Consider the following 15,740-nt stretch of genomic DNA (forward strand, 5'->3'; position numbering starts at 1 on the left):
GCGGTCACAGAGGACAGGGGGGCACTTCCCACTACATGGCACACCCCTGGTCTGATATAAATGTGGCAAGCACAACCACCTTGCACACTATTGCAGATCACAATTTCTGAAACTCCAGGTTGATAAGAAATAGTTTTATATGGGTGTAGTAGAATTGGGCAGGGAGCATGGCTGGAAGGACTGGAATCAGATAGTGGAAATGCAAGGAACAATGTCAGCCTTTAAGCTAGACATGGGTGCTCAGGTTAATATGTTGTCCGACGATAATGAAAGACTCCAATTTAGGTGAAAAATACTTTCAACAAGTATTTAACTAATGGACTATTACCAGTAAAGGGACACCATATTGGCAGCACCAGATACAAAGACACCGAATATAGCTTGCCATTTATTATAATTCCTAAACAGCTGACTCCAGTTCTGGGTTTGGCAGTGCATGACAAACTTAGCATGATTGAATGGGTACTGGCCATGCAAGACAATGGGAAACAGGAATATGACACACTGATTTTGTGTTATCAAAATATATTTGAAGGACTTGGCTACTTACCAGGTGAACATGCTATCCAAATAAATAAACAAACTACCATATTTTTTTGTGTATAAGACAATGCTTTTTCCTTTAAAAATTTAGTCCAAAATTAGGAGTCGTCTTAAACATGGATGGTGAATCTCAGGTGTTGGTGGGGCCCACTCCGTTGCTACGCTGGTTCTGGTGCTTTGAATAGTTAATAAAATACGAAAGTTGTTCTGTTTGATGTTTAAAATATTGATTTCTTAATTTGGGGTTGTCTTATAGACGGGGGCATCTTATACACAGAAAAATACGGTAATGTCCTCAGAGATCCATTCGTGCAGAAAAGTGCATTTTGCACTTTGTGACAAACTCAGAGAGAAGTTCTCAAGAATTGGTTTTTTTACAGGTCATAAAGAAGATTGAGGAACCCACAGAATGGGTGATGCCAGAAGCCTTAAGGCCATCAAGATTGAGTATTTCAAACTCCCCACTAGAGAGAAAATCATGGCACAATTTGCAAATGCTCACAGAGGACAACCCAAACACTTCACAGTCAATACCCCTTTGAGAGGTATTACTTTCTGTGACACCTATTTGATGTTGCTTCAGCAGCTGGCATGTACTATAGAACCATACACATGATATATGAGCACACCGATGGAATTGACACTTCAGTAGATGATATTGTGCAGCACTCTGTCAAAGGTGAACATGATCTAACACTTGGGAAGATCTTAGATGCAGCAGGAAATTAAACTAAATAAAGAACATTGTGTTTTGGGGATCACATTTTGGGGAGATGTTATCTCTACTAATGGGGTAAAACCTGACAAAGAGACATTTTTATCCCATGACCCTAGTCCAAGAAGGATGTGGAATGGCTTCTGAGGTAGTTAGCGAACTAGTTCTTGTCTCAAGACATTGAACCTAAAACTAGGACTTCAGGTTGGCTCCAGGTAGGAGGGGGTCCTTGGCAATGTGCCTTCTGTGTCCCATCCTGTGTTGGTAACCTGGCCTGGCTGTGGGTTTTACTCGGCTGCTGAGCTGTCAATTCCCAGCGCAGGCAGTAGCCCAGGGGTCAACCATCTTTGGGGGCCTGTGGGCACATTTAAAATTTTGAGAAAGGGCTGTAAGGGCTAGTTAGAAAATGTCTGCTATGGGTGTGTGGCATGACACAAAATGGCTGCTGTGGAGGTGTGGCAAAACACAAAATGTCTGCCACATCTAAAAGAGCAGAAAAAATGCCAGGATCACTTCCCCCTCCACAAATCAGCAGGGGAAAGGTACCTCCATCCTAGAGTTGCCATATTCCGAAGAGCAAAAAAGAGGACACATTTGATGGGGCGGGGTGAGTGGGTGCAGGAGAAGGAGCGGGAGTGGGTGCCAGGGTCATAGCTGTCAACGTTTTCCTTTTTTTAAAGGGAAATTCCCTTAGTCCGAATAGGATTCCTCACAAGAAAAGGGAAAAGTTGACAGCTATGGCCAGGGTGTGTCCCAGGGCATGCCGTGGGCAGGATGCGCACTGGAGGGTGCAGCAAAATTCATGTATGCAAATTGTGGAGGAGAGAAAGAGAGCCGGACACCACACACACACACTGCCACCCCCTACCCTGCACATTCTTTCCCCTCCTCGCTACCTTGGACAACACTCCCTCACAGGCACACACTCCCTCACAGTTAAACACACAGACACCGCACACACTGCCACGCCCCACATGCTTCCCCCGCCTTGCTATCTTGGGCAGCTTTGCAGCTGGGCCGCCCCAGCTGGAGGGCACTGGGGGTGCTGCTGCTGGCATAAGCCAAAGCAAACAGGAACTGAGCAGAGAGAGCAAACAGTGTCTCCGGTGTTTCTGAGGTGATATTTACTGAGACCACTTGTGGGTGTTATGGGGAGGTACTGGTAGGCACTCTGTCGCCCATGTGGTGACACAGTGATGACCGATGTATAAGCTGTTGGGCTTTGCTGGAGTGCTGGGATTCCAGCAGTTCCCCAAAGGCCCAATGGGCCTTCTTTAAGTGGGAGGCCCCAGATCGTGGAACCCCCTACTTTACAAGTCCTGGTTGGACTTGTCTTTAATGGGTCTTCAGGGTTTTGTTAAACAAGCATTGGGGGTTAATATATATATACAGTGGGGTAGTGTGGGGGGTGCAGGGGGGGCCGGCCGCACCGGGTGCAACATCTGGGGGTTAGGGTTAGGGGGCGCAAATCCACAGGTTAGGGGGTGCAAATTACTTGCCTTGCCCCGGGTGCTGACAACCCACGCTACGCCACTGTATATATAATAATAATATATATATAATAATAATGCTACTCACAGGAATTCGGTTTTAACCTGATCTTGAGTTTTAATGGTATTTTATTTTTCCCCAGTTATCTTGTGACTGAGCTGCCCGGCACAGTGTCTAATGGCAGGGTCAAAAAACAAATTTGCAAATAAATAAATGAGAAACTTCTGTTTGTGATGTGGTGAATATGTAATGTCTCTGCCTGTAATGCTGAGCCATAGAATCAGCAAGCAAGTGTGCAGGTACGCAAGACAAAAATCGCAGCTGCTTTGCTGCTGCTGTGGTACCCGAGATTAAGCCATAGTTTGACTTAGTTGTGTCTGAACTCAGACTAATGGTTTGCCTTGTTCCAAAGAGACCATAAGCTGTAACCATGGTTTGTGTGTGTGTCTTACTGCTTTTTTTTTTTTTAATTGTGCACACATAAAGATATCGGAGTAGCTATATGTAATCCCATTTTCAATACTTTTTGTGTCTGCAACACTTTCAGAACGAACCTATTACTTTGTGTCCAGTCAGTGTATGTCCCACCGTTCCCTGCTGAACTCCTGCAATTTTTACACCACAAATGTTCTGGTTAATTTTTTTGTCTTGCTTTTGTGGGAGTGCCCCTCCAGAGGGCAATAATGTAGTATCAGTCAATGTCACAGAACAACTAATAAACCAGAATTATGTGCAGAAGCTCCAGAATAAATGTACCACTCAGTGGCAGAGCTTCATGTTCTGGCATTGGGGGGGGGGACAGAGAGCAGGTGGGGGCAGGGCTGGTGTGCATCCCGGGGGCGTAGCACATCACCTGTGGGGGCATGGTGCCCAGCGCAGGTGGGGGGCACAGGAGCAGCCATGATGGCACCCCACCGGGATCGCGCTGCCGGGGGGTGTGTGCTCCCCCCGCACTCCTCTTCCTCCGCCAATGGTACCACTATGTTGCAGAATCTTGCAAGCAAAAACAAAACCACTAGTATGAAGGGCCCTGTTTTAAAATCATTATGATGATGACGATGATGATAATTTGCAGGCTTCCTACAGGCATCTGGTGGGCCACTGTGAGAACCAGGTCTGTTCTTGGCACTAGTAGGGAGTGGGTGGCACTGTGGTCTAAACCACTGAGCTTCTTATGCTTGCCGATCAGAAGGTTGGCTGTCTGAGTCCGTGCTCCTGCCAACCTGGCAGTTTGAAAGCATACCAGCACGGGTAGATAAATAGGTACTGCTGCGGTGGGAAAGCAAATGGTGTTTCCATGCGCTCTGGCACTCATCAGTGTCCTGTTGCACCATAGCAGTTTAGTCATGCTGACCACATGACCTGGAAAGATGTCTGTGGACAAAACGTCGGCTCCCTCAGCCTGAAGAGCTCCGCACCATAAGGTCAAGTTTGACTGGACTTAACCATCCAGGGGTCCTAAACATTTACCTAGATAGTAAATTTTCCTAGGTTTACTCAGTGTACTAGCCAAAACAATTAAAACAATGCCTCGGCTGTGCATGAAACTGAAAGCAGATTGAAAGCATGCTCATGGATAATTGTATGTCGTTTCACAATAACCTGCAATTTCTATTTTGGAAGAGGCACAAACGTACGTTTTGGAGGGATGGGGAGAAAGTGTTAAAATTAAATGCACCAGTAAAGCTAGTATCAACCAAGGGGAAGAAATAGCTCCTTTTAACATCCTCCATCATGGCCAACGTCTTTCATGGGTGGATGCCATTTCCTGCTTCACAGAAAAAGCCAAACAATACCTTTGCAACCCTCCCCTCAAACTAACTGATCCAGCAGTTAGCAGCTGCCAATGCAAATGCAGCCAAGCGAATGCAGAAGCCGCTTCTCTCCTCCCCAGGACAGCAAGGGATCAAAAGCGTATACGCATTATCCCTCTCTCTGTATATGTCTGGCTGGCAGAGAACAGGGCGTGGGCAGCAGCAGCAGCAGCTCATCTGCAAGACTGCGGATATTCTCTCTCTCTCTCCTTCCTGCTGCACCAGGATGCAACTGAAACCGGCACTGGAGCAACCCTTTGAAGGGTACAGCCGGAAATAAAACTGGCTCCCTTTGCAGCATTTTTTATTTTATTAAAAAAGCCATCACCCGAAGGACAGGGATTGGGATGCATCCGTGCAAAGGAGATAAAGAGAAGCCCCGCCCCGCCGCTTCCTTATTGGCACTGCAGCCCAAAGGACGGCAACGGCGGCGGCGTCCTGCCCGCTCCCTCGCTAGCGCGCCCTGCCTTCCAGGTCGCGGCGAGCCCGCCGAGGCTGCAGCCCGCTGCCGGTTGGCTCCTCCACTGCGCCACTTTGCATGTTGCCGCTCTGCTCGCTCCCCATTGCACGGCGGCGGGGCGGTATTTGCATGCGGCCGACGCCTGCAGCCAATCGGGGCCCCGCAGCCGGCCGGCCCCTCTGGTCTATGGAGGACAGGGCGTGGCGCGGCGCGCAGGCGCGGCAGCACCTTCCTTGTGCTGGGGCTTTGATTGCTGCCGGAGAGGCTTCTCTCTCTCTCTCTCCCGCCTTCTCCTCCTCCTCCTCCTCCTCGAGACTGGGCTGGGTTTGGAGCAGAGGGAAGAAAAGGCGTCGCACGGGGGGATCGCGGCTCCTTTCTCATCCTTGCGATTTTTTTTTTGGGGTGGGCGGGTGCGCAAACGACACCGCTGCACGGTTTGCTTTCCAAATATATATATGCTGCATCTGTACTTTTGAATATTATTTCTTGCAAGGAAGACAAGCGCAGCACTGTTTACGTGCCCTTTTCAAAAATACGAATAACACTATTGCAATTTTTAAAGCAAACGAGCGCTTTTTTTGGTGCACGAACAGAATCTGCAGAAAGTAGGGGTTTTATTTATTACTATTTTTCTTTTAAGAAAGGTTGCGTGGGACTTTGTTTCCCCGAGATGTCTTACCAAGGGAAGAAAAACATTCCACGCATCACGGTGAGTTGCAGGCTGTGGCGACGAGGGTGGCGCGTGGGAGGGCGATGTGGATCAAGCCCTTTGTGTGTGCATTAAGGGGGGAAGGCAGAGAGGCTTCTGCAGGCAGCGCGCTCAAAAAAGCCTTTGATGCCGCCGTCGAGATATAGATAATGATAATAATAATGGACATGATGGGGAGGGAAGGAGGGGAAGCCTGGTGCAAGCGGGGGAACAATGGTTGCCTTGAAGTTGCGTAGCGGATGCAAACGTGAAGAGCCCCCCCCCCCCGCGCTCTGTTATTTGTGGCCGCCAGAAAGATGCTTTTATCTTGCCCTCCCCGGATAGTCACAAGCCGATTGCAGATTTTTCAGTGTACATGCCTGAAATAATAAAACTGGACACAGAAAGGGCAAGAGAGAGAGAGAGTGTTGTTCTGTGACTGTACGTTGTTTCATAAGCCCATGATGAATAGCTGCCCTTAGCGGTCCTGAAGATCTGTTTTGTTCTTCCTTTAAAATACAGTTTTGCGCACTCATTCTGCTTTGTTGGATGGTGGTGGAGAAATGGGATCTGATGGGGTGACCCTCTTGGCAGCCAGGGTGGGCAGTTGGGTGGTCGACCTGAAGGTGTAGCCTCTGGTCGTGGTTGTGGCAGGCGAGCCAGTGGGTGTATTTTAAAAATTATAATGTCTTTTTAATTCTACTATTTGAAGCGAGGATTGAGAAGGTGGTTGCGATGCTGGGAGCTTTGGCAAGTCTGCCCCACCCGCTGCCTTTTTGGGTGCTGGTGAAGGGAATGGTTGAGTGGTGGGCTTGGCTGGTGTCTTAAATTTCTCTTCTCCGCCCTCCCTTTCCTGATCTCCCCCCAATTTCGCCCTCTTTATTCACACAAAAGAGGCAAATGGGAGCGGGTAGGGGGAAGGTTGGAAGACAAATCCAGGTCTTTTTCCTCCCACCCCACCCCTTGCAGCAAGTAATGGCGGTGATGGCTTGGGTGATTTGAGCAGAAAGGGGCTGGCCGCTTGGCTGTTCATCTTTGCTGTCCCTCCCCAGCAAGGAAAAATGGGGAGTGGGCAAGGAAGTGAATAAATGGTTGGTACAGGAGACCCTCGCCCTCTGCAGCATGCTTCCACTCTCCTGTCCACCCACCTTTCCCCATCTTTATCCAAGATGAAATAGGAGTCATTTCTCTTCTGGAAGGATTTCTCCCCACTTTGTCAGTCAGAATCTCCCCATGTTCGTTCCTGCAGGGAATCCGAAGGGGGGCGGGCAGACGAGAACAGTTACATAATAAAGTCCTAGTGTTCATTATTGCAGGACCTGATTGCCATGCATGGATTTCGAGATGCAGAGGCACAAAACATGTACACAGCACAGTTGGGTGCGATTGCAGTATATATATTAGTAGGAGATGCAGCTCACTTCTTAAATTAATACTATAATGTGCTCTAAGAAGCAAGAGGCTTAATTTCCTTCTTTTTCCTGTTACTTAAGTGACAGCTAGACATGACTGGGGCACATCTCATCATGCCAAACCTTTTTTCTTTGAGTATTAAAGCTGAGAGTTGTGAAGAAATTTTTAAGAATCCGAACAAAATGTTGGGTTGGACAGCAGTCTCTCCCTCCCTCTCTCTTTACGTAACATGGCTCGTGTCAAAGAATCTTTTCAGTGAATTGGTATTTTCTCACCGACTCTTAAAATCTAAAGCCTTTAAAAAAAATACATTGGAGCGACATTAAGGTTATACTCTAGCATGAGGCTGATAGCAATTCAGGCCTTCAGCTGTTTGGTACACTTGTTTTTTTCTGCAATGACAACAGTGCTCTAAGATAAACGGGTGAAATGTATAAAGAGTCTGATCTAGTTTGTTTCAGTGTGTAAACCTAGAATAACTGCAGGGTTAATGGAGTGACAACAATGGAAAAGCACTGACCACGTGACTCTGCACAGAAGTGGATTTTGCCAGGAGCAACACTTCTGCATCCAACAGTTATTAGAAGGGTGGAATTATTAGGCCTGGATGGGGTTTGAAATTCATTTTGACTAGTGTCCTTCAACCTTCCAACTCTGTGGTTCATTTTGTAACTCTTAACTTGCAATATGGGTACTGATTTTATGTATTTATTTTTATCTTGTTCTTCCACATTCTTTCTCTGCTCTTTCTCCGGTCTTCTATGCTTCTCTTTACAAAATGTAGTTGTGGCACTCTTGGTGCAATCTACTTAATCTAAAGTCATGGCTTAGTTATCGGTTGCAACTCTCTGGTTGAAGGCCAGTGACCCAACCCCTTGAAACAAGACAAGTTTCAGTTAACCCAATCCTTTAGAAACTAGGGTCACATCTACAGTATACATTTACAGACCTCACAGAGCTACAATTCCTGGCACTCTTAACAAATGACAGTTCCCAGGATTCTCCATCACCGTTAAGCTGGTATAAGAGTTCTTTAAATGTATGGTACGGATGTGACTTAGCTCACGTATTCCACACTGTAGAGGGATCATAGGACTTCTTCAGAAGTGTGCATGCACACGAAAGCTCATACCAATAACAAACTTAGTTGGTCTCTAAGGTGCTACTGGAAGGAATAATTGCTTGATTTATCTTGAAGAAGAGCAGTTTTAGCTCAAACACCTGAAGGGCTTTCACACGCAAGCGGCCAATGGCATCTTCGCTGCCCCAGAAGGTAGGACAAACAATATGGGCCTATATAATGTGAGATTTCAGTTTAACATTTTGGAGGAAAGGTAAATCATTTATGGGGTGGGGAGCGGACTGTCCCTCCCAGAAGGCCTTCAAGCAGAAACTGGGCAATTTGCTCTGCTCTAGGTTTGGACTTCCTGTTAATGGCCTACCAGGCCCTCTTCTCCAAATGCCAAAGAAGGCCCCCTCCAATTCCTACGATTCTCAGTCATAAGAACATAAGAAGAGTCAATCTTGGTGAGTTTCATAGGCACCTGTTTGTGGGTAAGTGTACCTTAGAAAACCAGATCTAGATTATTCCAGGGAGTGAACGTATCATGCTGCTTAGCAGTGATGATGACAGGTCTTTTTAACAAAAGTGTTGGGAATCCAAGTTTAGTGTATAAGAGGTTGCCACCACGGAACATTTCAGATGTCTTCTTTGACTTGCAGACAGGGTGCCAGGTGCATTTTGCACTTATTCTCCATTTGTGAGCACTTCCAAAAGTCTGGGTGCCATTTTTTGCGCCTGAGTGACACTCAATAATTACTAAAATATATGTGCTTTGAAACCACGAAGTACCGTATATGTTAAGGATAGACAATATGTTAAGGGGTTTAACAACGAAGAGTAGAGTGTTTTGAAAACTGAAATATGGTACCAATATTTTATTGTAAACACCAAATTAAGCATGAATTAACAATTTCTGCTAAAAATGTGATATTAACAATGTGTCACTTATGTGAAATGTGTATTAATTCATGCTTATCAAATTAATAAATAAAAAGTGTTGCCAGCCCCCTCCCCCGTGGTGACTAGACATTCTGTTTTGGTGCCCACAACCCAGGTCCCAGAAGTCATTTGGCTCCTAGCTTTTCTATCCCAGTTTCTAACACTGCTTTCAGAGCAAGTTACAGTGCAAAGTTGAAGATGGATTCAAATGTGTGTGTCTGAGGCCATATCTGCACTGTAATAGGGGCTGAGGTGGTGCTTGAATATGTGTTCCCTACCCCCCTGACAAAGCTACAGTTCTGAGAGTGGTTTAACAATCCCTCTTCCCAGGTAACTGGGAATTGTAGCTCTGTGTGGGGAATAGGGCTCTCCTAACAACTCTCTTGGGACGCGGGTGGCACTGTGGGTAAAACCTCAGCGCCTAGGACTTGCCGATCGTCAGGTCGGCAGTTCGAATCCCCGCGGCGGGGTGCGCTCCCATTGCTCGGTCCCAGCGCCTGCCAACCTAGCAGTTTGAAAGCACCCCCGGGTGCAAGTAGATAAATAAGGGACCGCTTATCAGCGGGAAGGTAAACGGCGTTTCCATGTGCTGCGCTGGCTCGCCAGAGCAGCTTCGTCACTCTGGCCACGTGACCCGGAAGTGTCTGCAGACAGCGCTGGCCTCTTTAAGTGAGATGGGCGCACGACCCTAGAGTCTGGCAAGACTGGCCCGTACGGGCAGGGGTACCTTTACCTTTAACAACTCTCAACACCCTTAATAAACTACAGTTCTCAGGATTCTTGGGGGGAAACCATGATAGTTTAAAGTGGTGAGATACTGCCTTAAATGCAGATGGGGCCTGAATCTCTGCTGAAAAGAGACCTGCGGTTTCTTGCATTTTGTGCCATGCCTATTGCATTTTCCACCTGCTCCATAGACTGACAACCCATCTGCAGCAAGAGTGAGTAACCTGTGTCCCTCCAGATGATGCTCTGTGTTCTTGGCAAATACAGCCCACTATCTACAGTGGTGGTCCCCAGATGTGGAACTCCCTCCCTGTGAATATTGCGTGTGTCTCTAACACGACTGTCTTTTAAGGGCCAGTTAAAGGCTTGCTTCTGCCCCTCCCCCAGGCCTTTGGCACATGGTGTTAATGATACCCACAAAGTTCTGCCTGTGGCATTTTTATGGTTTTAACAATGACTTCAGATTGTTTTGATGTTGTGGAATGATGATTGAAGATCAAGAGATAAGAATTTTGTTTTGATAAATACATAAGATGGACAGTAGCTAGTCATGTGACTCTTGACCATAAGATCACCACTGTGCCGAGAGGACGGAGGAAGAGGTCCCAGTTTGATTGGAATAAGGCATGTGATTTCTTGCTCTTGTGACTAGTTGTGAAAACTTGCTTTAAAGTAGAGTAAGGTTTTTACCGCCTCTGGGGTATCAATTTTTATGTTGTTCCTAGCCTAAAACCATAGGCTGGGAGGTATGATTAGGCCAATGCCAAGGAACTGGGTTTACTCCTTGTAGTTGATCCTACCACTCTGGCTACCGATTGCAGCAGATCCCACCTAAATATTCTCTATATCAGTGTTTCCCAACCTTGGGTCTCCAGCTGGTTTTGCACTACAACTCCCATCATCCCTAGCTAGCAAGACCAGTGGTCAGGAATGATGGGAACTGTAGTCCAAAAGCCGCTGGAGACCCAGGGTTGGGAAACACTGCTCTGTATAACCACCATGGGTTATCTTTTGGTTTTCGAGTGAGGGTAAACCTAGATCCTTGGAGACTCAGGCAGAAGTTGAGCAAATAATAAAATTATTATACAGAACAAAATTGATAAAATACAGGATGTGTCAGCTGATAAAGGTCTTTCAGGAAACAGTCAACTTATTAATCATTATACTAAACCTAGTAGGTGTTACTGGCTTCTAAACAAGGTAGTAAACACACAGTTGCTTAATTCAGTTATTACTCCTCATTTAGATGTTACAGGTTTCTAGACTAGATGGTAAATGCTCAGCCTATTTCCAGTTATTTTGCTTCAGTTTTTAACTTAGTTGTTGTGTAGCTGTTACAGCTTAATACATTGGTTCTTAAACAAGGTGGAACTTTCTGTCAGTTTCCAACCTTTTCTCAATCCCACTCCTGAGGTACTTCCAGCAGTATAACAGACTCAGCGGATCACTACACCCCTCTTAACTGGTTTGGGAGTCTTTTCATTCTAGAAGATCTCTCTCCTCCTGACTGACATGGGACTCAAGGAGACGGTATCCTCACAGCTTCTACTTCTCTAACTCAGCCCTCCAGTTAACTCCCATCTGAATACTCTCCCAAGACAGTATTTTTCTATCTAAGGTCAGAGGCTTCCTTCTCTGGCTACAGATAATTTCCTCAGAGTGGATGTTGCACGCATAGATCCGAACCAACTCTCCTCCTCTTCCACTTGCTCTCTCTTCAGCCTACTCTATCTGAACCCTCCCTCAGAAACGGCTCTTTTTATTTTCTCTCCCAAAGTGCTGCTCCACTTCCCTCTGACCAGCTGTCTTGGTAGCAATCGGAGAGATGCTCCAGCCTCTGGTGGAATTGCAAGGCACTGCATCACCGGACTCTGGTCTGGCTCAGCTGTCTGTCACACTCCTCTTCTAATATCTCTTGGAAGCATAGCTCATTGTAAGGCGGCCAGCTTCCATGGAGGCAGCTTATACTGTTTCTCTGTTAGGAATAGACAGTTTCTTTGGTAAGACTAAGGATTGGACATGGGGGGGGGGGCGTGTCTAAGAACTGAAGAAGAGCCTGCTGGATCCAGCCAGAGGCCCATCTAGGCCAGCATCCTGCTCCCACAGTGGCCAGCCAGGTGGCCATGGGAAGCCCACCATCAGGACGTGAGCACAACAACACACTCCCCTCTTGTGATTCCAGCGACTGGTAATTAGAGGCATGCTGCCTCCAACAGGGGAGCTAGAACATCTGCAAAAACCTTGCATTCTTTCAAAGTTGCAATTCCATGCGTGCTTCTTGAGCCTAAGCCTTGAAAACTGAAGTGGAAAAACGTTTTATTTTATGTACTTATTCAACAAAATGTATATACCGCTTTACTGTAAAAAGAAACAAAGCAAACCTTTAGAACGACAGCACAACTTCCCAGTAAACATGCCTAGGTTCGGATTGTAATAGTTGCTTGAACCTTGCACATGAGCATTTATTTTAACCAGCCTGCTTTGTGTTGCTGTTCGCTTGATCGCCTGTTGTGCAGCTATTAGTTTCTCAGCAAAGACAATTAATCTGCACGGTTGCTTCTTTCTTCCTTTAAAAGCAGTTGAGTTTAGTCTCTTCATTTTTAAGATGCTGGGAGCAATTAATGGCCACAATGTTTGTTGCACATTAGTATGCTGTTTTATTTTTGGGATCCATTATTAGAGATGCTAAATCAAAGGGACTGGATCAGCTTGGTGCTCACCAGTTGTTTTAGACTGCAGCTGCGATCATCCTTGATGGGTTTTTAAAATAATAATTTTTTAATTAGTTTTTAATTACAGTCCAATAACAGCCTCATTATAACAATACCAACTTATAATACAATTATTAATACCAACCATTCAAGTAGCAAATTATATAATTTAGTTAAAGTAGCCCCCCCGTGTGCTAGATTTGATGATTTCATAATTTTCTTTATTTCTGCATTCCAAAATCTTATTTATTTTAAGTACATTCCAGTCATAATAATCCGTTATACAGCAACTGCAATATTAATAACTTCCATTCCTGCTGACACATTAAATTATTTACTGTATAAAACTTTAAGTGAGGAACTCAAACTATATCCTTGTTCTTCCTGTGTGTGGCAATTATTCTGTCCATGGTGTTTCGTCCTGTCCTTGTAAGATGTTATGTCTTTCTTTCCCCCAATTGTTGCTATTATCCATCATCTCATTGTTATTCCAGAAATTTCTCCATCGCTTTGTCTGGTTCGTCATTGCTTTGCACTGAGAACTTTAACAACAGCTGCAAAGTCGCTCTGTCCCAGTAAATAAACTGTTGACACCATTTCCCCCCTCAGTCTGGGAAAAAGAGTGGTCTATCAGACTGCAGATGACTCAATAAAGAACCTTATCAGTTCCTTGGCAGCTCACAGACTCTTTTCATCCTTCCTTCCAGCTGAAGATATATCTTTCCAATTAAATTAAATTCCAAGTCCTCTTAGCATTACTCTGTTCACTTCATAGATAATAAAGGATGGGGAAGAGTCAGCTCTAAGTTTCCATCGCAAACCTTTTGCAAAATAGAGCTTCCCTCCCAAAATAGAGAAACCGTAGGCTCCCCTTCCCCTCCCACTGTCTTTTGCACTGAATGAAGTCTTATCTCAAATTCAAACCTTGAAGTCCTTGCAGTTGGTTTGTTCCGCAGTTTGTGATTTCTTCTCTTCCAGTACTTTATTCCAATGAAGCTCTAATTAATAGGAGAACCTCAGCTTCTTAATAGTGGCATTGAAGGGTTTTCATCAGGCAAAGTGGTTTTATACTCAGCGCCTCCCTGCCCTCCACATTCGATGCAGGAGCGAGAGCCAGGCGCCAAGATAAACTGCGAGTGAAGCCAGTTCCCCCCATCCCTGGAGGGAATGTGCAAGGATGATTTACCCTCAGTCATTCTTGCTTTTCCTTTGCCTACAATCTCCTGCTGTTGTGGGGCTGCCTCCATTAAGGCAGAGCGGAACTGGATGGTTGGCTGTGGTGACTGGTAGGGATGGGTGACATATTGATAGAACGTCCAAAATTGTTTGGAAGTCCACATCATGACAATGGTTTCATAATATTTGACATGGTGATATATTGCAAATCACAATGTGTGTGTGTGCGCGCGATACGCAGCTTTTACTGTCCCTGGCCATTGGGCATGCTAGCTGGGGCTGATAAGGGTTGGGAGTCCAGCAAGGGTGGAGGAATTGGAAGTTCTGACAACCGGGCAGGGAAGGTGACTCATTTTTGCATGCACTGTTTGAAATTGTGGCCAAGTGATTGCCAGTCCTTGCAAACTCTTTTATTTGGTTTCCCTGATTGGGTTTCCCTGAGAAATTTGATTCCATTCACATTTAAAGGTGAATCTACCTAATTTGCACTTTCTGAAACAACACGAACACTGAAACATAGTCATCCATCAAAATCGGCATTTCCCCACATTTTGCAATGCAATTCTCTAGCCCAGGAATGAGTACAAAAATGCATACACTGGGGGAAAGTGTGCATAAAAATGCATTTTTGTGTGTGTGTAGAAAAGTGCATCCTATTATGGGAAATTGCTTTGCAAAAATGTCTGTATTATGCAAAATTGCATAAAAATGTGTCTGTCTGGCTAAAATAGCACTACAATGCTGATGAGTTTTCATGGATATTCTTTTTATAAAAAAAAAACTAAACTGACATAGAAATGTGGTGAACTGCACTTAAGACTGAAAAAAAGGAGAAATTCAGGTGGAATCTAAACACATATAAAAACCGTTCTGAAAATGCTTTTTAAAAGCGTTTTTAAAAACACATTGAATTTTCCATAAGGCTCACCAATGCCATCTAGTGTCACATTGCATATTGCACTTAAAACACATTTTAAACGGTTTATTTGCAGCTGTATGGCACCTGTGGGTTAAACCACAGAGCGTAGGACTTGCCGATCAGAAGGTCGGTGGTTCGAATCCCTGCGACGGGGTGAGCTCCCGTTGCTTGGTCCCTGCTCCTGCCAACCTAGCAGTTCGAAAGCACATAAAAGTGCAAGTAGATAAATAGGTACCGCTCCGGCGGGAAGGTAAACGGCGTTTCCGTGAGTTGCTCTGGTTTCGCCAGAAGCGGCTTAGTCCTGCTGGCCACATGAAACTGTACGCTGGCTCCCTCGGCCAATATAGCGAGATGAGCGCCGCAACCCCAGAGTCGGCCATGACTGGACCTAATGGTCAGGGGTTTACTTTACCTTTAGCTGAGTCCTCAGAAAAATCAAAACTGACAGGTTCCACCATTCCTACTCACACTTGAAATAGATGGGCGTGGCTTGAGCGAAACAGCCTCAAAAGACATAAGGGGAGGCCTGTGAACCAGTGGTTCACTGCCACAGATCTGGAGGGTCACGTGCTTGCCATCTACAGTGGACAGGATGCAAATAAACATGTCTTCCTTAAACACACTGGTTTCAGTGTGGGGTGTGTTGGCTTCAATACTAGTGCAGGATAAATGCTTCTGTTTCTACTATTAAAACATTTTGATCTGGTTGAAATGTAGTCACTCTGGCTTTCAGCTTCCCTGCCCCTCCCTTCTCCTGCTTAACTTGTGACTGTAGATGTGTTTTCGTTGGACTTTACAGTAGCTGCATAAGAGGGGAGAAAATATCTCCTGAATTGAAACCTTTCTAGCACTGAGCTGAAAGGACTTGTTTGTGTTGGAAATCCCATGGCAACAGACTTTTGGTCAGTTTCCTTACTTGCCGTTGACTCAGTACAAACCCAAGTGAAGTAACCTCTATGGTGTCTTTAGGCAGCTAAGCTTGCAGCTAAATTAAAAATAAGCATGTTGCTCTGCTGTAGCCAAATCTTGGAAAGACTTTAATTGGTGGTGGATGCTGCTTAATAAACAGATATACAAACTCT

At 45.5% G+C, this 15,740-nt stretch overlaps 2 protein-coding genes across 5 annotated transcripts in view; one reads left to right on the plus strand and one right to left on the minus strand.

Annotated features, from left to right (window-relative positions):
• DPYSL2 (dihydropyrimidinase like 2) overlaps positions 1-15,740 on the plus strand; it is an 85,775-nt gene that overhangs the window by 22,775 nt on the left and 47,260 nt on the right. For 2 of the 4 annotated variants that reach the window (XM_081890952.1, XM_081890951.1), the window contains exon 1: positions 5,302-5,732. The exons of the other annotated variants lie outside the window; for them this stretch is intronic. In XM_081890952.1, coding sequence (XP_081747078.1) covers positions 5,694-5,732 — 39 coding nt within the window. In that variant the 5' untranslated portion in view covers positions 5,302-5,693. Of the gene's footprint in view, positions 1-5,301; positions 5,733-15,740 lie in introns of those variants that run through there. 4 annotated transcript variants of the gene reach the window in all.
• Positions 1-15,740, minus strand: part of LOC309358198 (claudin-34-like) — a 100,792-nt gene that overhangs the window by 1,551 nt on the left and 83,501 nt on the right. The window lies entirely within an intron of this gene.

Source organism: Podarcis melisellensis (assembly GCF_964234715.1).
Source record: "Podarcis melisellensis genome assembly, chromosome: 15".
In the NCBI taxonomy this organism is placed as follows: domain Eukaryota; kingdom Metazoa; phylum Chordata; class Lepidosauria; order Squamata; family Lacertidae; genus Podarcis; species Podarcis melisellensis.